The sequence below is a fragment of the Rhinoderma darwinii genome, chromosome 5 (genome assembly GCF_050947455.1).
Source record: "Rhinoderma darwinii isolate aRhiDar2 chromosome 5, aRhiDar2.hap1, whole genome shotgun sequence".
NCBI lineage: Eukaryota > Metazoa > Chordata > Amphibia > Anura > Rhinodermatidae > Rhinoderma > Rhinoderma darwinii.
The window spans coordinates 124,198,641-124,220,362 of NC_134691.1; the positions used below are offsets into that span (position 1 = coordinate 124,198,641).

The window sequence follows — 21,722 nt, forward strand, 5'->3', positions numbered from 1 at the left end:
TTACATAGAATTTATTGATTAACTTTTATTAACTTTTTTTTGGGGGGAATGGAAACAAAATTGCAATTTCGCCACACTTTTTTTCCATCCTAAATTTACGCCGTTCACCGTGTGGTATAAATAACACAATAAATTGATTCAGCGGGTTGCTGTGATCGCAATGATACTAAATTTGTATCGATTTTGTATGTTTTACTACTTTTACACAGAAAAAACACTTTTTTCTCAAAATTATTTGTTTATTTTTTCGCCGATGCAGTTGTATGAAGGCTTTTTTTTTTTTTTGCAGGACAACTTGTAGTTTTTATTGGTACCATTTTGGAGTAAATGCGACTTTCTGATCACTTTTTATCACATTTTTTTAAGGCAGGATTCAAAGAAAACAGCAATTTTTGCATTGTTTTTTATTAAATTTTTTATGATGTTCACCGTGCGGGTTAATTGATGTAATAACTTTATCGTTCGGGTCGTTACAGACGTGGCGATACCAAATATGTGTAACTTTTTTGTTTTATTTTGTTTTTTAATAATAAAGCAGTTTGTAAGGGGAAAAAGTGGGTTTTTCTTTTTTTTTCTTCACAATTTTTTTGTAAAACTTTTTATTAAACTTTTTTCTTTACTTTTTTAGTGGTCCCACTATGGGACTTTACTATGCGATCATCTGATCGCATTTATAATACACTGCAATACTTCTGTATTGCAGTGTATTTTGTCTGTCCGTGCAAAACGGACAGGCATTTGCTAGGCCATGCCTCTGGCATGACCTAGCAGGCATTCACTACAGGCAGACCTGGGGGCCTTTATTAGGCCCCCGACTGCCATCGGAGACACAGACACTCGGCGATCTCCGATCGGAGAGGGAGCTCCCTCCCTCTCCAAAACCATTCAGATGCGGCGCTCGCTATTGAGCACCGCATCTGAGGGGTTAAACGGGTGAGATCAATACTAATATCGATCTCACCCATTAGAGCAGGGATGCCCCCAGCCCTACCTCTGGTAGCTTAGAGCAGGGACATTTAACGGCTACCTGCTCTGTTTATTTATTCCGATGCAGCGTCGTAAAAAGACCTATGCATCGGAATAAAGCCCGTTAGTGGCCGCCGTAAAAACACTATGGGGCGGTCACTAATGGGTTAATAATATCAAGCGAAGGACAGTGATGTTAAACTCTTTGAATTTTAAAAGTAATTTTCTGTCCTTCACTGCTGCTCTATCGTAAGTTTAATTCATATCTTTGCTAGGGTAACCTCTATATCTAGTAGTTTTTTTTAAATCTGCCTGCTGTTTAAAACTTACATTATCACTATTGATCCAATTCAGTCATGAAACTTGACAATACAGCAGTGCTTCTTTTTTTTTTTTACATGAGGGGGTTATAACTATTATAGTGTAGAAGGGAATTAGTAGCAGTTGGCTTGTAGTAACTCTTGGTTACTACTTCACCCTTTGCAACCATTATACAAACATCAAGGAACTACATCTTGATATCCCAAAAACTTGCTGTAAATTTCATCAGTATCTTGATTATATGCATTGAAGTTCTCAAACTGTTAAGCTTTACTAGACCGCACCATAAAAATATAATCTATAAATCTTAAAAATGATTGATATATTTACTAAAGCGGATCAATGTTGTATAGATATATTTTTCTTCAAAGTATCCGTACCCATGGCGTACCTATCGCAGTCCCATTTTTTTGTGCATAACATTCCCTGCTACATGGGAAATCCATGTATAATATAATATACAGACATCAATTATCACTATTAAACCTATCTTGCCACACTAAATCACTCAAGACCCGTAAAAAAAAGAAAATTGTATTGAGAATCATAAGTGTTACATTTGTAAAAAGGGGGCACAAAAACCAATCCACGTATCAGGAGAAGGGTTCGGTAACCAAATTCACTCCAAATACTATGGGACACCTAGGTGGCCCCTCTAATGTATTGTAGAATTTTGGGAAAAATCACCAATTTATTTTTTGTGGGTTTTAGGGTAACAATTTTTCAGCAATTTGTTTGGATAAATTTCCATCTTCGACACCTTGTCAACAGCGTCTCTAATTTACACTGAGACCCAAGTGTTGGATCTGTTTACATTTTTTGACGTGTCTTTGTCATTAACTTTGCCTCTTATACATGATATCTTTTTAGACATTACAACAGCGTTACCCCTCTTGTGTATGTGTCTAGTGGCAGTGCTGACCTCATTCTTCTTTTGGATATCGATGTATAAGTTCAGACTATGTTTACATAGGTGTTTTTTACATACTTTTTTAGCATTCTAATGAACATTGAATAAAAATAGATAAATAATAATAAGACTGACCTTACCTATCGTCTGTAAGTGCACATTAACTGCAATAGTTTGGTTCTTGTCATCTGAACAAAAATGGCACTGATAGAGTCCTTCGTCAGTGATGGCAGCTTGGTGGATTATTAAAGTAATATTTTTAAGGTCTAAACAGTTCACAAAACTGCGCTTCATAAAATCAAAACCGTATGTTAGTTTTCCTCCATTCATTGAATGTTCACAATGAGCAACAAAGTCAATCTTTCCATTTGCAAATCTTTGTACAGTAACTTTGTTCACATCTCCTAATAAGGTATATAGGAAGTTTAATATAATGCTTGAATTCTCTTTTAAGGTCTGATGTGATGAGGGAATAATGTGTCCAAAATCATCTACAAAGAAATAATATAAAAGGTATAAATGTAAAAAAACAATTAAAAAATTTCAATAAAATCACTTTAGTATGGAATCATGCAACATATTTTTGTATATGGAAATAAAACATAACAGGAGCAGTATTTCTCTCAAGGATTTTCTTATAGAATTCTCTTTTTAGTTGAAAAAAGAAATTGTACAAAACTATTTGTGTTATAATAGCCTAGGTGTTAGGTTGCTGAATTTTGCTCTAGAAGTGACCAACATTTTAGGGTTTATCCCTTTATAGTGGTTTGTAGATTGATAGTCACTCAGTAAAGTTGGCCATAGATGTAATTAATATACTTATACAATTGTTAACAATACTAAAAATGACCAGTTCCAACCAATTAAATCTACTCCATTGGTCAGATCATTTATCATTCATCTGTCAGAAATGTACTCATAGTAAGTGATAAGTGCCATGGTTTTATAATTTACTGTATCTACATCTGAGGTACATGCTTGTTGGGAAATTAAATTCCATGGGTAAATTATTCATATTGTTAAAAATATCTGTTTGTGTTTGCCCCTTACTCGTTGAGCCCTCAATGTATATACCCTTTTTGTAATGTTTGTTGTATCAAGGGACAGGGGGAACCTTGCGTGCGAAGCGTGAGCCAGATATGCTGTGGAATTTCCGACCGGATTTTCTGTGCAGAAATTCCAAATTTGTTTACAAATCTCATGCATCTTAACCCCTTAATGACCAGCCTATTTTAGACCTTAATGACCAAGCCATTTTTTAAGTTTTTCCATCGTCGCATTCCAAGAGCTATAACCTTTTTATTTTTCTGTATAAGGTCTTATTTTTTGCGGGACAAGTTGTATTTTTTAATAGCACCATTTTGGGGGACATATTATTTATTGATTAACTTTTATTAACTTTTATTTGGGGGGGATATAGAAAAAAACCTGAAATTTCGACACTCTTTTTCGCGTCTTAAATCTACGCCGTTTACCGTGTGGTATAAATAACACAATAACTTTATTCAGCGGGTTGTTACGATTGCAACGATACCAAATTTGTATAGTTTTTGTATGTTTTAATACTTTTACACAGTAAAAATGCTTTTTTTTCAAAATTATTTGTTTTTGTGTCTCCATATTTGAAGAGCCGTAACGTTTTTATTTTTTCGCCGATGCGGTTGTATGAGGGCTTTTTTTTTGCGGGAAGACTTGTAGTTTTTATTGGTACCATTTTGGAGTAGATGCGACTTTTTGATCACTTTTTATCACATTTTTTTAAAGTCAGTATTCACAGAAAACAGCAATTTTTCCATAGTTTTTTATTAAATTTTTTACGGCGTTCACCGTGCGGGTTAAATAATGTAATCGATTTATAGTCGGGGTCGTTACGGACGCGGCGATACCAAATATGTGTAACTTTTTAACTTTATTTTGTTTTTTTAATAGTAAAAGGGGAAAAGCTGGGTTTTTCATTTTTTTTCACATTTTTTTTTAAATTAACTTTATTAAACTTTTTTTTCACTTTTTTACTAGTCCCACTAGGGGACTATAATATGCAATTCTGCGATCGCATTTATAATACACTGCAATACTTTTGTATTGCAGTGTATTACTGCCTGTCCGTTTAACACGGACAGGCATCTGCTAGGTCATGCCTCTGGCATGATCTAGCAGGCATTCACTCCAGGCAGACTTGGGGGCCTTTATTAGACCCCCGGCTGCCATTGGAGACACTGACACTCGGCGATCGTATCGCCGGGTGTCGGTGGGAGAGAGAGGGATCTCCCTCCCTCTCTCCAAAACCACTCAGATGCGGTGCTCGCTATTGTGCACCGCATCTGAGGGGTTAAACGGGTGAGATCGATACTAATATCGATCTCACCCGGCAGAGCCTCTGGCAGCTGAGAGCAGGGAGATATGACAGCTCCCTGCTCTGTTTACTTATTCCGATGCCGCGACGTAAAAAGCCTATGGCATCGGAATAAGGCCCGTTAGTGACCGACGTAGAAACACGATGGGCCGATCACTAACGGGTTAAATCTCATCCGCATGCTGTGGACAAATTCCACACAAAATATGTGCATGAATTGATAAGTCCATAGGGTGTCAATTTATGTTATGGAAAGCTACGCATTTGTTGCAAAATTTCCCCATTGAGTTCAATGGGGGAAGTCAAATTCCGCAACAAGTGCCAATAGTTGCGGAATTTACTGTGATATAGCCACATTTGGTCATACTGAAGAGCTTAGGGACTTTAAGCATGGCACTATCATGGGATGTCCCCTTGGCCGCAAGTCAATTTGTGATCTACTAAATCTGCCTAGTCAACTTTAAGTACTATTATTGTCAACTGTAAGTGCCTAGGAGTAATTACATCTCAGTCACGAAGCGGGAGAACATGCAAAGTTAAAGAGTGGAGCCGCCATGTGCTGAAGAGCGAAGGCACATACTGTGAAGGAAATAAGTATTTGATCCCTTGCTGATTTTGTAAGTTTGCCCACTGTCAAAGACATGAACAGTCTAGAATTTTTAGGCTAGGCTAATTTTACCTGTGAGAGATAGATTATATTTAAAAAAAAAAACAGAAACTCACATTGTCAAAATTATATATATTTATTTGCGTTGTGCACAGAGAAATAAGTATTTGATCCCTTTGGCAAACAAGACTTAATACTTGGTGGCAAAACCCTTGTTGGCAAGCACAGCAGTCAGACGTTTTTTGTAGTTGATGATGAGGTTTGCACACATATTAGATGGAATTTTGGCCCACTCCTCTTTGCAGATCATCTGTAAATCATTAGGATTTCTAGGCTGTCGCTTGGCAACTCGGATCTTCAGCTCCCTCCATAAGTTTTCGATGGGATTAAGGTCTGGAGACTGGCTAGGCCACTCCATGACCTTAATGTGCTTCTTTTTGAGCCACTCCTTTGTTGCCTTGGCTGTATGTTTCGGGTCATTGTCGTGCTGGAAGACCCAGCCACGAGCCATTTTTAATGTCCTGGTGGAGGGAAGGAGGTTGTCACTCAGGATTTGACGGTACATGGCTCCATCCATTCTCCCATTGATGCGGTGAAGTAGTCCTGTGCCCTTAGCAGAGAAACACCCCCAAAACATAATGTTTCCACCTCCATGCTTGACAGTGGGGACAGTGTTCTTTGGGCCATAGGCAGCATTTCTCTTCCTCCAAACACGGCGAGTTGAGTTAATGCCAAAGAGCTCAATTTTAGTCTCATCTGACCACAGCACCTTCTCCCAATCACTCTCAGAATCATCCAGATGTTCATTTGCAAACTTCAGACGGGCCTGTACATGTGCCTTCTTGAGCAGGGGGACCTTGCGGGCACTGCAGGATTTTAATCCATTACGGCGTAATGTGTTACCAATGGTTTTCTTGGTGACTGTGGTCCCAGCTGCCTTGAGATCATTAACAAGTTCCCCCCGTGTAGTTTTCGGCTGAGCTCTCACCTTCCTCAGGATCAAGGATACCCCACGAGGTGAGATTTTGCATGGAGCCCCAGATCGATGTCGATTGACAGTCATTTTGTATGTCTTCCATTTTCTTACTATTGCACCAACAGTTGTCTCCTTCTCACAAAGCGTCTTACTTATGGTTTTGAAGCCCATTCCAGCCTTGTGCAGGTCTATGATCTTGTCCCTGACATCCTTAGAAAGCTCTTTGGTCTTGCCCATGTTGTAGAGGTTAAAGTCAGACTGATTAATTGAGTCTGTGGAAAGGAGTCTTTTATACAGGTGACCATTTAAGACAGCTGTCTTTAATGCAGGCACCAAGTTGATTTGGAGCGTGTAACTGGTCTGGAGGAGGCTGAACTCTTAATGGTTGGTAGGGGATCAAATACTTATTTCTCTGTGCACAATGCAAATAAATATATATAAGTTTGACAATGTGGTTTTCTGTTTTTTCTTTTATATAATCTATCTCTTACTGGTAAAATTAACCTAGCCTAAAAATTCTAGACTGTTCATGTCTTTGACAGTGGGCACACTTACAAAATCAGCAAGGGATCAAATACTTATTTCCTTCACTGTAAAAATCACATGTAATCTGTTGCATCTCTCACTAGAGTTCTAAACTGACACTGGAATTGACATCAGCACAAGAAGTTTGCATCGGGAGCTTCACGAAATCGATATCCATAAGCAGATGTACATAAGTCTAAGATCACCATGATCAATGGCAAGCTTCGGCTGGAGTGGTGTAAAGCATGCCGTTACTGGACTCTGGAGCAGTGGAAACATGTTCTCTGGAGTGATGAATCACATTTCACTATCTGACGGTCGGATGCCAGGAGATCTCTACCTACTAGAATGCATAGTGCCTACTGTAAAATATGGTGACGGAGGTCTGGGGCTGGAAAATGGTCTGGGGCTGTTTTTCAGGGATTTAGCTAGGTTCAGTGTAGGGTATTGTTAGTGCTACAGCATACAAATAAATTTTATAGTAATGTAGGCTTCCAACTTTGTGGCCACAGGGGGAAGGCTCTTTCCTGTTACAGCAAGACTGTGCCCTTGTTGACAAAGAACATGTGTTGGTGGATGGTTGTATGTAAGAAGTAAGGGAACCTGCCTTATGCATAAATAAAATAGGTTGCATTGGATTAGGGTTTTCCACAATTGCCAGTTTTAAATGGTATATGTAGCGTCCATGGCCACAGGCCGTCGGGTTTACTCACCTCCCGACGCCCGCAGCCATGGATCTGTGAGCACTGGTCCCTATCTCCTTCCTAGGAGATGCCAGTGCTCACTTACGCTCTGGTCTGTTGTGTCCCGTAGGGTGCGCGCGCGCACGCTCGTGCCCGCTCTTAAAGGGCCAGCGCACACATGTAAACAATGATCATCATCAACTCACATGATTTCCTGGACTATAAGGCCCCAGCCCTTCTAAACCTTGCCTGAGTGTTGTTAGTATATCCCAAGTCTGTCTTGCAAATGGTCCCTTAGTGTTTCCCGTTCCAATTGTTACCCGTGCCCTGTTACCTGTTCCTATATCCCGTGCTGTGTTCTTGTTCCTGTGCCTACTAGTGTTGGAGTCGTGTCCTACTGCACCTGCTGTCGTTTGCCACGTTCAGTGTCTTCTGCCATGTCCAGTGTCTTCTGCCACATCCAGTGCCTTCTGCCACATCTTGTACTTTCAACTTGCTGCACCGACCTCCATCTGTGCTAAAGCCACAGCCATTGTCTGAACTAGTTCAGGTACCCGAGTGTTACGAACTGCTATAGACTTTTGTATAGACTGAGGCCTGGTCAGCTGCCTCTCCGCTACGGTGAAGCGGCCTAGTGGGTCCACATACCCTGTGACCGTGACAGTATGCTCAGGCCATGGAACCCGCTGGCCAGCCCAAGACCGCAGTCCAGAAGATACAGACGGAGATGCATGACCTACGCACACGTAAAGATCAACTCCTTGAGGCTTTAAATTCTATCATGGTCCATCTGGATCAACTGTTCCACCTCCAGTTCTTCCTCCAGAGGCTGTTGCTGTGCCACTGCCCGTTGCTCCTCCTGTTTGTTCCGGATCCACAGATCCTCTGCCTCTTCCTCCTAGCTATGACGGTGATCCCAGAGCATGTAGAGGATTTATTAACAAATGCACGGTTCATTTTAGGCTACGGGCTCATCTCTTCCCCTCCGAGGAGGCCAAATTAGCATTTATCATCTCCCTTCTTGCTGGCAAGGCCCTCGCATGGGCGAACACAGTCTTGGAGCAACAGGACCTGTATCCTCGGACCTAGCCTTGTACCTGCAGTCCTTTTGTGCCGTGTTCGAGGAGCTGGGTTGAACATCCTCTGCCGCAGCCACTCTGTTGACCCTCAAGAAAGAGGGTTCCACAGTAGGGGAGTATGCTATCTTCTTCCGTACCCTGGTGACGACCTTCTGGCAGAGACTATCCTTTCACATCAAGGACGAACTGGCTGTCCACGACCTTCCTTCTACCTTGACATGAGAATCCGGGAGCGCACTCAAGAGGTTCGACAGGAGAGCAGGGGCCACAGACCAGCACCCTCAGTCCAGAGATCACTATTGCCTTCCCCTAGTGCACTACCTGCAGAGGGATTCCCCAGTGTTTGATCACATCACTGGAATCCCGGTGATGCAATCAAAGAGGGGAATTCCCTTTGATCATGCCGTGGTCACGGACCGCGGTAATCAAAGGGTTAAACGGCTGGGGTCCAAATGTTTGCCGGCCCCAGCTGTGTTCAGGAGGCTGCTCTAAGATCAGGAGCTGTTAGTTACAGCTCCTGCTTAGAGGACAAGCTCTCACGAGCGCTCATCAGCCTGATCTGCAGCGACGCCAAAAGACGTCTCTGTAGACTAAGCACCCGCACCGCCTGACGTCAAAAGACAGTGGGCGGTCGGGAAGGTGTTAAGGGTCATTTTGTGCGCTAATACCCACAGAAACCGGGTAACTCCAGTACCTAGGGTTGGTTGGAGAGGCAACTCTAGGTGGGACGTCTCCAAACTTTAAAACCTCTTCCAAATTATCAATTCCTGTGGCCATCGTCTCCGGAGAGACGTCACATCCCTCCTCTGCCTATCTTGACTTCGGAGCAGCGGCTAATTTCATCCAGCAGGTTCTAGTGGATTGTTTACATCTACCCACAGTTCATCTGGAGAGACCCCTGGCTGTTGCCTCTGTGAATGGTCTAACATTGCCCGATCCGATTGTGTTCATCACGGAGCCGTTGACACTACGGGTCGGAGCTCTTCACTCGGAGCAGATTGCCTTCCTTGTACTACCTAAGGCTATCAATTCTATCCTGCTGGGTCTGCCATGGCTTCGCCTACACACCCCGGTTCTTGACTGGAGTGCCGGAGAGTTTCTTCAATGGGGTTCCAGATGCCATAGCCTTTGCCTGTCACAAGTTCGTCCTGTTATGTCCCCTCTGCCTCAGTCACTCTCAGATCTACCATCTCAGTATGCCAGTTTTGCAGATGTCTTCTGCAAGCAAAAGAGGCTGAGACGTCGCGTCCATATAGGAATTATAACTGTCCCATTGAACTGGTTCCAAATGCTTCTCTTCCACGTGGACGGGTATATCCTCTCTCCTTGCCAGAGACTTTATCCATGTCAGCCTATATCAAGGAGAATTTGGAGAGGGGTTTTATACGAAAACCTTCCTCCCCGGCTGGGGCCGGCTTCTTCTTCTTTAAGAAGAGTGACGGATTTCTTCGACCCTGCATTGAGTACCGTGGTCTCAACCAGATCACAGTCAAGAACAAATACCCGTTGCCACTTATATCCGAGCTGTTTGATCGCATACGAGGAGCCAAAAAATTTTCTAAGCTAGACCTGCGAGGGACTTATAACCTAATACGGATTCGCCGGGGTGACGAATGGAAGACGGTATTTAACACCTGTGACGGGCACTACGATTACCTAGTGATGCCCCTCGGACTGTGTAACACTCCCGCAGTCTTTCAGGAATTTGTCAATGATATCTTCCGAGATCTCCTCTATATGTGTGTTGTAGTTTATCTCGATGATATTTTGATTTTCTCCCCAGATATGATGACCCATCGGAGGCATGTCCGTCAGGTTCTTCTACTACTAATGGAGAATCGCTTATATGCCAAGTTGGAGAAGTGCGTCTTTGAAAAGAGATCTTTGCCCTTTCTGGGCTACATCATCTCGGATCAAGGTCTTAAGATGGATCCTGGGAAACTAAAGTCTGTCCTGGAATTGCCACGTCCTCAAGGCCTGAGGGCCATACAGCAGTTCCTGGGATTCGCAAATTTCTACCGGCAGTTTATTCCAAACTTCTCATCTCTGATGGCTCCCATCTCTACCCTTGCCAAGAAGGGTGTGACCGCCAAGGTGTGGACTCCAAAGGCAGAGTCCGCATTTATTAGCCTCAGGAAAGCCTTCACTTCAGCCTCGATCCTCCATCATCCTGACGTATCTCGGCAGTTCTCATTGGAGGTGGACGCTTCCTCTGTTGGTGCAGGTGCACTTCTGTTCCAGAGGAGCTCCAAAGGAAAGGCAGTAGTATGTGGCTATTACTCAAGGCTTTTTTCTTCTGCAATTACTCTATTGGGGATCGGGAGCTACTGGCCATCAAATTGGCTCTGGAAGAGTGGAGACATCTTCTAGAGGGCGCAGCTCACCCCATCTTGGTCTACACCAACCACAAGAACCTTACCTATCTTCAGTCCGCTCAACGACTAAATACCCGTCAAGCCAGGTGGTCACTGTTCTTCACCCGTTTCAAATTTGTGCTCCACTACCGTCCCACTGAAAAGAATGTGAGGGCCGATGCCCTGTCCAGGTCATTTGAGACAGATGACATGGTGGAGTCCCATCAAACTATCATAGACCCGTCCTGCATTGTCACTGCTAATCCTTTGCAGGTTAGAGACATCCCTTCGGGGAGGACTGTTCTAAACTGGCTGGGCATGCTGGTGTTCGTAAAACCCGAGACTAGATTGCTCGTCACTTCTGGTGGCCGACGCTACGTAAAGATGTTCTGGACTTTGTCTCTTCTAGCACGGTGTTTGCTTCTAACAAAGTTACTCACTCCAAGCCTGCCGGCTTGCTTCAGCCTCTACCTGTACCCAATGCCCGCTGGCAGCACATTGCGATGGACTTTGTCACAGACCTTCCTCCCTCAACAGGATGCAACACTGTCTGGGTGGTGGTGGACCGGTTTTCGAAGATGGCACATTTTATCCCATTGACCGGCCTACCTTCTGCTCCCTGACTGGCAAGTCTCTTCATTCAGCACATCTTTCGCTTGCATGGCTTGCCCCTTCACATTGTGTCCGACTGGGGGGTTCAATTTACCTCAAAGTTCTGGAGAGCCCTCTATAAACTCCTGGATGTGAGATTGGACTTTTCCTCAGCTTATCACCCCCAGTCCAATGGTCAAGTCGAGAGGATCAACCAGATCATGGAGAATTATCTCCGCCACTTCATCTCTTTACAGCACGATAACTAGGTACAGCTTCTTCCATGGGCCGAGTTCTCGTAGAACAACCACACAAGTGAGTCCACCACTTCCACTCCGTCTTACATTGTGTACAGTCAACATCCTAGAGTCCCTCTTCCAGTGTCGACTACATCTCACGTACCCGCTGCTGACTCTGCATTTGGGGACTTTCTGGAAATCTGCCAAAAGACCCGGTCCTCTATTTTGATGGCAGTTGATTGCATGAAGCGAAAAGCGGATACAAAAAGAAGAGAGCCACCTCAGTATCTTCCGGGTACCAAAGTCTGTCTGTCCTCTCGGAACATTCGTTTGAAGGTGCCTTCATACAAGTTTGCTCCCAGGTTCCTTGGTCCTTTTGAGATTTTGCAACAGATAAACCCTGTCTCCTATAAGCTGCGGCTTCCTCCTACCGTCAGAATCCCCAACTCCTTTCATGTGTCCCTCCTGAAACAAGTGGTCCTGAACCACTACAGCAAGACTTTCAGTTCCACAGTTGCTCCCAGCGGTTCTTCCGATGTGTTCGAGGTGAGGGAGATCCTGGACTGCAAAAGGGTAGGAGGAGGGACTTTCTAGTTGGTGGACTGGAGAGGGTTTGGTCCTGAGGACAGGTCCTGGGAGCCGGAAGAGAACCTCAGTGCTCCTGCTCTCATTAAGAAATTCCTCTCTCGCTTTGGCCCCAAGAAGAGGGGCATAAGAGGGGGGATACTGTAGCGTCCATGGCTGCAGGCCGTCTGGTTTACTCACCTCCTGAAGCCCGCATGCCATGGATCTGTGAGTGCTGGTCCCCATCTCCTTCCTAGGAGACGCCAGCGCTCACTTCTGCTCTGGTCCGCTGGGGGCCAGTGCGCGCACATGTAAACAATCATCATCAACTCACATGATTTCCTGGACTATAAGAAGGCCCCAGCCTTTCTGATCCTTGCCTAAACGTTGTTAGTATATCCCAAGTCTGTCTTGCAAATGGTCCCTTAGTGTTTCCTGTTCCAGTTGTTACCCGTGCCCTGTTACCTGTTCCTGTATCCCATGCTGTGCTCTTCTTCCTGTGCCTACTAGTGTTGGAGTCGTGTCCTACTGCACCTGCTGTCATTTGCCACGTCCAGTGTATTCTGCCACGTGCATTGTCTTCTGCCACATCCAGGGTCTTCTGCCACATCTTGTACTGTCCGCCACGTCTGGCCCAACCTGCTGCACCAACCTCCATCCGTGCTGAAGCCACAGCCACTGTCTGGACTAGTTCACCCGAGTGTTACGAACTGCTATAGAATTGCTACGACTGAGCAGCCTGGTGAGTCCACATACCCTGTTACCGTGACAGTATATTCAATCGGAAAATATATGAAATTTTTTAAATCTGGTTTTTATTGCAAACATATTTTTAAATGGTAGCTATCCATATTTAACCCTTTTCCGCTCTCTGTGCTGCAATAGTTCATTGTGGTTCAAGGATCATTCCCACAAACTGTCATACTAATGCAGTGTAGATGATAAAAACTCTGACTCCAGCCGTTTAACCCCTTAGATTCTGCAGTCAATAACGACGGCAGTACCTAAGGATTTTGCCAGATGAAGGGGAGTCCTTTTTTTTAGCCCATCAGCGATCCTGTGCTGTGATTGCGGGGTGCTGAAGGGTTACCCTAGCAGCTTGGGGCCTAACAAAGGCCCCAGGTCTGCCACAGGTGAAAAAATAAACAACCCTTTTTTCCACAATAATTGAGTAAAAATAGTAAACAAAAAAGCTATAAAAAAATACATATATGGTATTGCCGAAATTGTAACCACCAAAATGGTGTCAATAAAAAATACAACTGGTCCTGCAAAAAACAAGCCCTCATATGGTTTAGTCGATGGCAAAATAAAAAAAGTACTACGTATGACTTCAGTTAGGGTCAAAATACTCAGCTGGCCCCAGGACTTTGGTGCCTCTAGCTGGTCCAGTGGTTAATCCTATGGTAAGTAGCAGAGCCAGGTATGCGGTATAGTAGAAGGTAATTTAGGAGAGTTATCAGACAAGCCAAGGTTCTGTAATGGAAATGTAGCAGAGCCGAGTCTGCGTTGCAGCGGGGATAAAGCAGAAGAGGAGTTAAATGAGCTAGGTCAAATTAAAAATCCATTGAAAAGGTCAGTTTCTTGCCACTGTGTATTTAATGCATTGAGTTAAGACAAAGAGTGCTACATCTGTATGGCACCTTACTCTCTAATTGGATGGGCGGCCCTGCACTCTTCCCAGTATCCCTATAAGCCATGGCGAGAGTCTCACTGGAGCAGTGGCTGGCAGGGAGAGACAGCACTGGAGTAGGATGAGGTGAGTACATTATGCCATCATGGCTCTTGGAAATCTGAGAGAAAGCACAGTATTTCTGCGTCCTAATGGATGAAACTAGGTAGCGTCTTTTAGGAGTTGAAAGAAAATATAATGAAATATTGCAGTTAGGCTGACAATTCCTGTTTTCTGCAGTTCACTTCTCAGTTTTGATGTATAAGCAGGAATAGCAAAGTCATCTTCATCTTGTTATCATTAGAGGGCAAAGGTGACAGCTCTCTTGTACTGCTTGAGGACTAGGTAAGGTAGGCTAACAACACTATACACACAGATAAGGCTCTGTATGTATTCACCCTTCGAATCCCTGGTCTATGGTGGGAAGGAAAGCTGTACTCCAGGTCTTCAAGGAGGCTGTATTCATATTTACATTAACTCCCATTAATTTCAGCTGCCACAAAGCACACACCCTGCTGTAAGATAATACAGAAAGGATGTATGCCTCCAATATGGTTGCCAACAAGGACATTTCTAAAAAAAAAAAAAAAAGTTACAACATTAAAAAAGTTATAATAATAGAGTCCACATGACAGTATTCCTCTTCTACAGACTTTAAATTAATGAAACTAAAATTGCATACATTAGATAAATTCCCATTAAAGGAGTTTTAACCACCAGAAGAATTATAGCATATCGCTAGGATAAGACATAATTTCCTGCTAGGTGTGGGTCTGACTGGTGGGACCCACGAGATCACCAAATGAACAGATCATAGTGCTAATTCTAGTGCTAATTCTAGAAAACTGCAACATGCTCCTTTAACTTGAGTTCTCTGCACAGTGGAAGGATGGGAGCAGACTTCATTAGGGAAACAGCTCAAGGTACCACAATCCCATTGTACTCAGGATCTAAAAGGATCCCAGAGGTTGGCTCCCACCAATCATAGTGTTATGTCATATTTTACCAATATACCATTACATTCCAAAATGGGAATCACTGAACACACGTTAAAGGAAGTTCTACCTTAGTGGAATTACAGGGCATGTCTTGCACATATCTATTGCAAACTTTTAGCTCTGGTGCCATGGGCTATTAAATAATTTAAAGGAAATGGAGAGAGAAATGATCAACTAATTTTCACATACTTCTCCTGACTGTTAACAGAAGCTCCATATCATTTTATCTATATCACACATGGATTCAGGATTTCAGTCATAAATCCACCCTAACCAAAAATAGGCTAACATAGCAAAAAAGTATGACTTCTTGTAAAAAATATGAAAATTGAGTCCTCAGTAGTTGATACCTTTTAATGACTAACTAAAAAGATAATGACAAATAGCAAGCTTTCCAGGCTACTTATGTCTCTTCATAAGGCATGGCTTAACACAAAACCTGAAGAATCACATATTTATACACAAAAGAACAAATAAATAGTGTGGTAAATAGGACAAGTGATGAAAAGCATAACTATCAATATAGGTAGGCGAGTACACAGTTGTAACTGTAAATAATTGAAGAAGGTCATAAGGAATGAGCATGAAAGTTTTATTGTCCTCTGAGATTTGTTCCATGAGTGTGATGCCCCCATAATGTCTTAAGAGAATATATTGGACAGTACTAATTCTCCTTGCAGAGAACCAGCTATATGGAGTCTTAATGGCAATGCTTCCTGGGGAAAAAAGAATGCAGAATAGCTCTCCTCCAGAAGGAAGAAAATTGTCTCTCTAGAGCCACCTATAGGTGACTACAGCGTAAGTCAATGGCCAACCCTTTATAGAGCCTTGAAAAATGACCTGTTTAGAAAAAGATAAAAAGTACATGGCGCACACGGCACATCATCCCAAGAGGTTTGCAAATACAGTGTCAGAGGAGATCTGGTGGTGCTCACCTGGTAGCGTTGTGCTGGGAGCACAACGCCCTGCCTTAAGTGTAAATCTAAATTCTTAGGGAGACCCGTAGGGTTCCGTTAGGCAGGATGTGTAGAATTTGGAAAAAAGGGAAATCCCACTTATCAGCGCTGTTCCTCTCCACTGATGTGTTCTTACCGAGATTCGCCAGTGGATGAACACTGGCGATATTCCGTAAATGTATGAGGTCCATGACCAAAAACTGGATGGTTGGCTATTTATTGCTGTGTTTTTAAAAGTTAAAATATAGAAAGCTACGCTTTTCAAGACCGGACCGATCTCTTCATCAGGCTGAAAAAACACATGGACAGTACTCTGCCCTGACAGTTGCTTATATAACTGGCCACAAACCCATAGGGAGGTTCCGGGGTCAGAGTTCACAAATGGTTGTATAAATTTGATAAAGTACAAACAGTTCTCCTGTTCGGTATTGGCACAATACACTTAGACACTGTTACTAGTAAGGCATTGTTATTCTAGCCATCAGCACGCCAGTCGATACAATGAAATTAAATTCAATAAAATTAAATAAAAATTGAGATAGGAATAAATATATATATAAAAATGAACAAACAGAAAAATAGAAATCGATACAGATAAAATTTAATTTCATTATTCAATATTCGTATAGGTCATTTACCCCTTAATGACCAAGCTATTTTTTTGCACTTTCCCATCGTCGCATTCCAAGAGCTATAACTTTTTTATTTTTGAGTCGACATAGCTGTATAAGGTCTTGTTTTTTGCGGGACAAGTTGTATTTTATAATAGCACCATTTTGTGGTACATATACTTTATTGATTAACTTTTATTAACTTTTTTTGGGGGGTAATGGAAAAAAAACCCATAAATTTCGCCCCAATTTTGCGTCTTAGATTTACGCCATTTGCTGTGTTGTGTAAATAACATAATAACTTTATTCAGTGGGTCACAGTGATTGTGGCGATACCAAATTTATATAGATTTTTTATGTTTTACTACTTTTACACAGTAAAAACACAGTTTTTTCAAAATTATTTGTTTTTGTGTCGCCTTGTTTTAACCCCTTAATGACCAGGCCATTTTGCGCGTTAATGACCAAGGATTATTTTTTGTTTTTTCACGGTCACATTCCAAGTGTCGAACCTTTTTTTTTATTCCGTTGACATAGCCGTAAAAGGGCTTGTTTTTTGCGGGACGAGTTGTATTTTGTAATTGTACCATTTTTAGATGCTTATAATATATGGATTAACTTTTATTAACTTTATTTTAGGAGAGAATTGAAAATAAGCAGCTATTCCAGGATTGATTTTCACGTTATAAATTTACGCCGTTTACTATGCAGTGTAAATAACATGTTAACTTTAATCTATGGGTCGGCACGATTACGGGGATACCAAATATGTATAGGTTTTATATGTTTTCCTACGTTTGCACAATAAAAACCCTTTTAGAAAAAAATTACTTGTTTTTGCATCGCCGCATTCCAAGAGCCGTAATTTTTTTATTTTTCCGTCAATGTGACTGTATGTGGGCTTGATTTTTGCGGGCCAAGGTGTAGTTTTCATTAGTACTATTTTTGGGGTACATAGGACTTATATATGAACTTTTATTACATTTTTTATGGGGGAAATGGGAGATAAGGGAGAATTTTGCCGTTGTTTTTTGTGTTTTTTTTGGACGCCGTTCATCCGGCGGTTTAATTAATGTGTTCATGTTATGTGTTATGTGTATGTGTTATTTGTTTTGGCACTTTTACTAAATAAAACCACTTTTTGAGCAAAAAAAAAAGAGTTTTATTTGATTTTTACTGTACATTATTTTGTTTTATTTCACAAACTTTATTTAACTGCTTTACATTTTTTTTTTAGTCCCACCAGGGGACTTCACTATGCGATCTGCCGATCGCATATATAATGCTTTGGTATACTTGGTATACCAAAGCATTATTGCCTGTCAGTGTAAAACATGGCCTAACAGGCATTTGCTGAAGACAGACCTGGGGGTCTTTCTTAGGCACCCGGCTGCCATGGAAACCCGACGGCTACCCGCGATTTCCCTCCCTCTGTCAAACACATTAGATGTCGCGGTCACTATTGACAGCGGCATTAAATGGGTTAATCTGCCGGAATCGGAGCTCGCTTAAATTCCGGCAGGAGCCAGGCTGTGTATAACAGCCGTGCTCCTGCCGCTGATCGCGTGTGTACATTGTCAGTACCCGCGCGATGGATATATCCGTCCTCCTGCGCGAACTAGCAGCTGCAGGAGGACTTCGCCGTTAAGGGGTTAAGAGACATAATTGTTTTATTTTTACGCCGATGCAGCTGTATGAGGGCTTGTGTTTTGCGGGACGACTTCTAGTTCTTATTGGTACCATTTTGGAGTACATGCGACTTTTTATTAAATGTTTTTGAAGGCAGGATGAAAAGAAAACAGCAATTCTGGCATTGTTTATGATTGTATTTTTTACGGCGTTCACCGTGCGAGTTAAATAATGTAATCGCTTTATAGGTGGGGTCATTCCAGATGTGTAATGTTTTAATTTATTTTTTTTCATATTCAAGTATTTTATAAAGGAAAAAGTGGCTTTTTAATTTTTTTTTATTTGGGATTTTTATTTACTTATTATTAACTTTATTAAACTTTTTGATAACTTTATTTTTAGTCCCACTAGGGGACTTCACTATGCGATCTTCTGATCGCTTTTATAATACACTGCAATACTTCTGTAGTGCAGCGTATTATTGCCCGTCAGTGTAAAACTAACAGGCACCTGCTAGGTCATGCCTCAGGCATGGCCTAGCAGGCATCCGCTACAGGAAGACCTGGGGGCCTTTGTTAAGCCCCCGGCTGCCATAGAAGCCATTGGCAACCTGCGATTGCAATTGCAGGGTGCCGATGGGGTCCCTCCAAAACCACTTGGACGTGTCGCTCGCTATTGAGCGCCGCATCTAAGGGGTTAAACGGGTGAGATCGATGTTAAAATTGATCCCGCTCGTTAGTACAGGTGTCTGGCTGTCTTTAGACGGCCGGACACCTGCTTTAGCCAGCACAGGACACCCATGCCGGGCTTATGAAAAGGCTATGCCGTGTAAAGGCGTATTGGCGGTCATTAAGGGGTTAATTAATTACTTACAAAGGCCTCGTTAGAATGTGTGATAGACCCTTCGGTAATCATATAGTATGAACGGTTTATTTTGTCAAACCGCCAACCTGGACTGGAGGTAATCCGACCAGACTCGACGGCAGCCTAGATGAACCATTAAAAAGCAGAATGTTCCTCATAAGGATTCATCCTGAATATCATCAGAGGGTTTTGGAATATCATAGATATAGTCTAAAAACATCTTATGCAGGACATGTATAAGAAGAAAGAAAAAATGGAAAAGAAGAAGCGGTCGGCTTGGGGTCCCGTAAGTATGATAAATTAAATTGTGTTTATCTAGTGATGTTGTTACTATAAAACAAAAATAATAATAATAATAACCCAGAGAAAGGGCTTCATGTATTGCTTCTATGGTATACAAAATATGCAATATCGTTTGAGTAATGGTCTGTCGATGAAAACGCTAAGAACACATCAGTGGAGAGGAGCAGTGGGATTTCCCTTTTTTTCGAACTGTACACGTCTTGAAAAATGACCTGACTTTGGTTCGACTATTAATCCGAGTCATGCTTCAAGGCTCTATATAGGGTCGTATATTGACTTACGGGGTAGTCATCTATAATTGGGTCTAGAGAAACCGTTTTCTTCTAACTAATTTGCATAAATCCCTTTATTGTGTGATGATGAGAGTTCATTCTTGTTCTTAGATTCTGTCCTATTTCACCTCCATTTTGTACAGATGAAGTAAGTAGACCACATTTGTTGAGGTGCATTTGAATGTGACTCGAGTAATCCTAATGTGTGTTTCGAATCTTTACCTTACCTGTGGTCATTATGTATGGACAGGTTTTACTTTTTTTCTGGTTGCAGGGAAATGTTAACTATACTTAATGACAACGGACACTTTTCTTCTTTTCTACCTGCTGGCAAACATGGTACAAAAATATTTTTTACTTTTTGTAATAAATATATTAATTTTTTTCAGCCCCTCATGTTAGGCAAATATTGGACAAAAGTAATCTTTACTAAAAGTACATATGTGAGACCCAAATTTAGATCAATGTGCCACCCATGTAAGAGGACACGTCGGGAAAGAAATGTTGTTAATGTTTAATAAAAGAAGAAAGGTTGTGTAAGATCAGAAATAAGGTTCGTCCCCCCCCCCCCCCCCAAAAAAAAAAAACCTGTCCCACTCTAGTGTATAGGCTGTGCCTGGTATTGCAGCTCCGCTCCACTCAAGTGAGCTGCAATACCAGACACAGTCCTTGGTCAAGTGTCATGCTGTTTCTGAGAAGCAATAATTGCTAATCTTATACAACCCCTTTAAGTAGCAGTACATTGTACAAGTTAAATGATGATTGTAATTTTTTTTAAAGAATCTATCTTTTCTGGCAATTACATTCAATAAATAACTCAAATGAATAGAATTAATCAATTTACACTGAAATCCATTTATTAACGGATACTGGAGCCTCTGAAAAATTTACATAGAAATGTATTTGTTTCTATAATTAAACAATCCCTTTTGTTTATGAAATCTACAACACATGTAATTTACACCTCACCTCCTAAATCATTCTTGATGCTTTTCCTTATAAATTCAATTTCTTTGTAGATCTGTATCCAATTATTCTATTCAAACTACTTTATCTTAAACTGTATTTTGCATTAAGGAAAAAGAATAACTGCTCCATAAATGTATTGCTTTTTACTGTGGCATGATGTAGAGCTACTGCCAGATATTACCGTTCTTGTGATATTGAAGAAAGACTAAAGCATTACTGTTTTTCTGATCATTTTCACACAAATACTATTATTTTTCATGGTTTAAAAAATAAAATTATGCCTTTCAACAAATGCACCAAAAATAAAGGCAACTATACTAGGTACCTTTGTTTAGATGGTTTACCTATACTTAGTACCTTTCCCTTTGTAAAGTTGTGCAACCATTTTAAACTTTATTTGAAAATGATAAAATGAAAAATGTAATGTAGCAGTTGTACTGCTAGATCTGAAATTTGAACATCACTTTTTTTTATTTTTTATAACTTTTTTAAACATTATATTACAGCTAGATTTGAAAAACTTTAAGATCACATCTAGTGTATCAACTGGTCTATGTATGGGACTAAAAGGGAAATTCCACATAAAACTTAACGTAAAGTCTTGGGAGGAATTTATTCTTATAAAGAATTTCTTTTACTTTCCCTATTTAAAGCTGATAAGGATGACAAGGGTCTTTCTGGCTGTCCTCTTAAGGGCCTTCTTAAATGTGCCGAGGATCGGATGAACGAGGACTTGTTCCCGATCATTGGCCAGTGTAAACATCATCTGAAGAACGAGCAATGGTTCATTAAATAGACTGAATGGATCTTTTATGCTGCAATAAAAATGGTAGTTTGTCAGCAGTGTACCTCTCTTTGTAAACATGTATCGAGACGAACGATTGTATTAACCATCGCCCCATATATGTAAATGAAGGTAACAAGTGCCGATCGACATGCTGATTGTCGATTGGCGCTGCTTACTGTATAAAAGCACCATAGGTTTACAGTATGTATAAGGAATTGGGTCATCAAATGACACATTGCTTCTGAACTAAAATGACACGCTACAAGGTCCAGCAACATTTCCAAGCTTATCTTGGACCTTGATGTCAGATAATTCTATATTCAAACTCCTGCAGGTTAGGAGGTCAGATCGCTAGTACTCCTGCGCAAACAAACATCCTACAATTCTCTAAGTGTTGTGATAATGAGGTCAGATAGACAGTGCTCCTCTATATATAAAGGTCTTCCAATTATAAAATCAGTGGAATTTCAGGTATATTTCTTGGATGGGAAAT

At 41.4% G+C, this 21,722-nt stretch overlaps 1 protein-coding gene across 1 annotated transcript in view; it reads right to left on the bottom strand.

Moving 5' to 3' along the window:
* Positions 1-21,722, bottom strand: part of CD226 (CD226 molecule) — a 58,408-nt gene that overhangs the window by 24,406 nt on the left and 12,280 nt on the right. Inside the window, exon 3 of the mRNA XM_075828381.1 lies at positions 2,338-2,688. Within this exon, the coding sequence (XP_075684496.1) occupies positions 2,338-2,688 (351 nt within the window). The remainder of the gene's footprint in view (positions 1-2,337; positions 2,689-21,722) is intronic.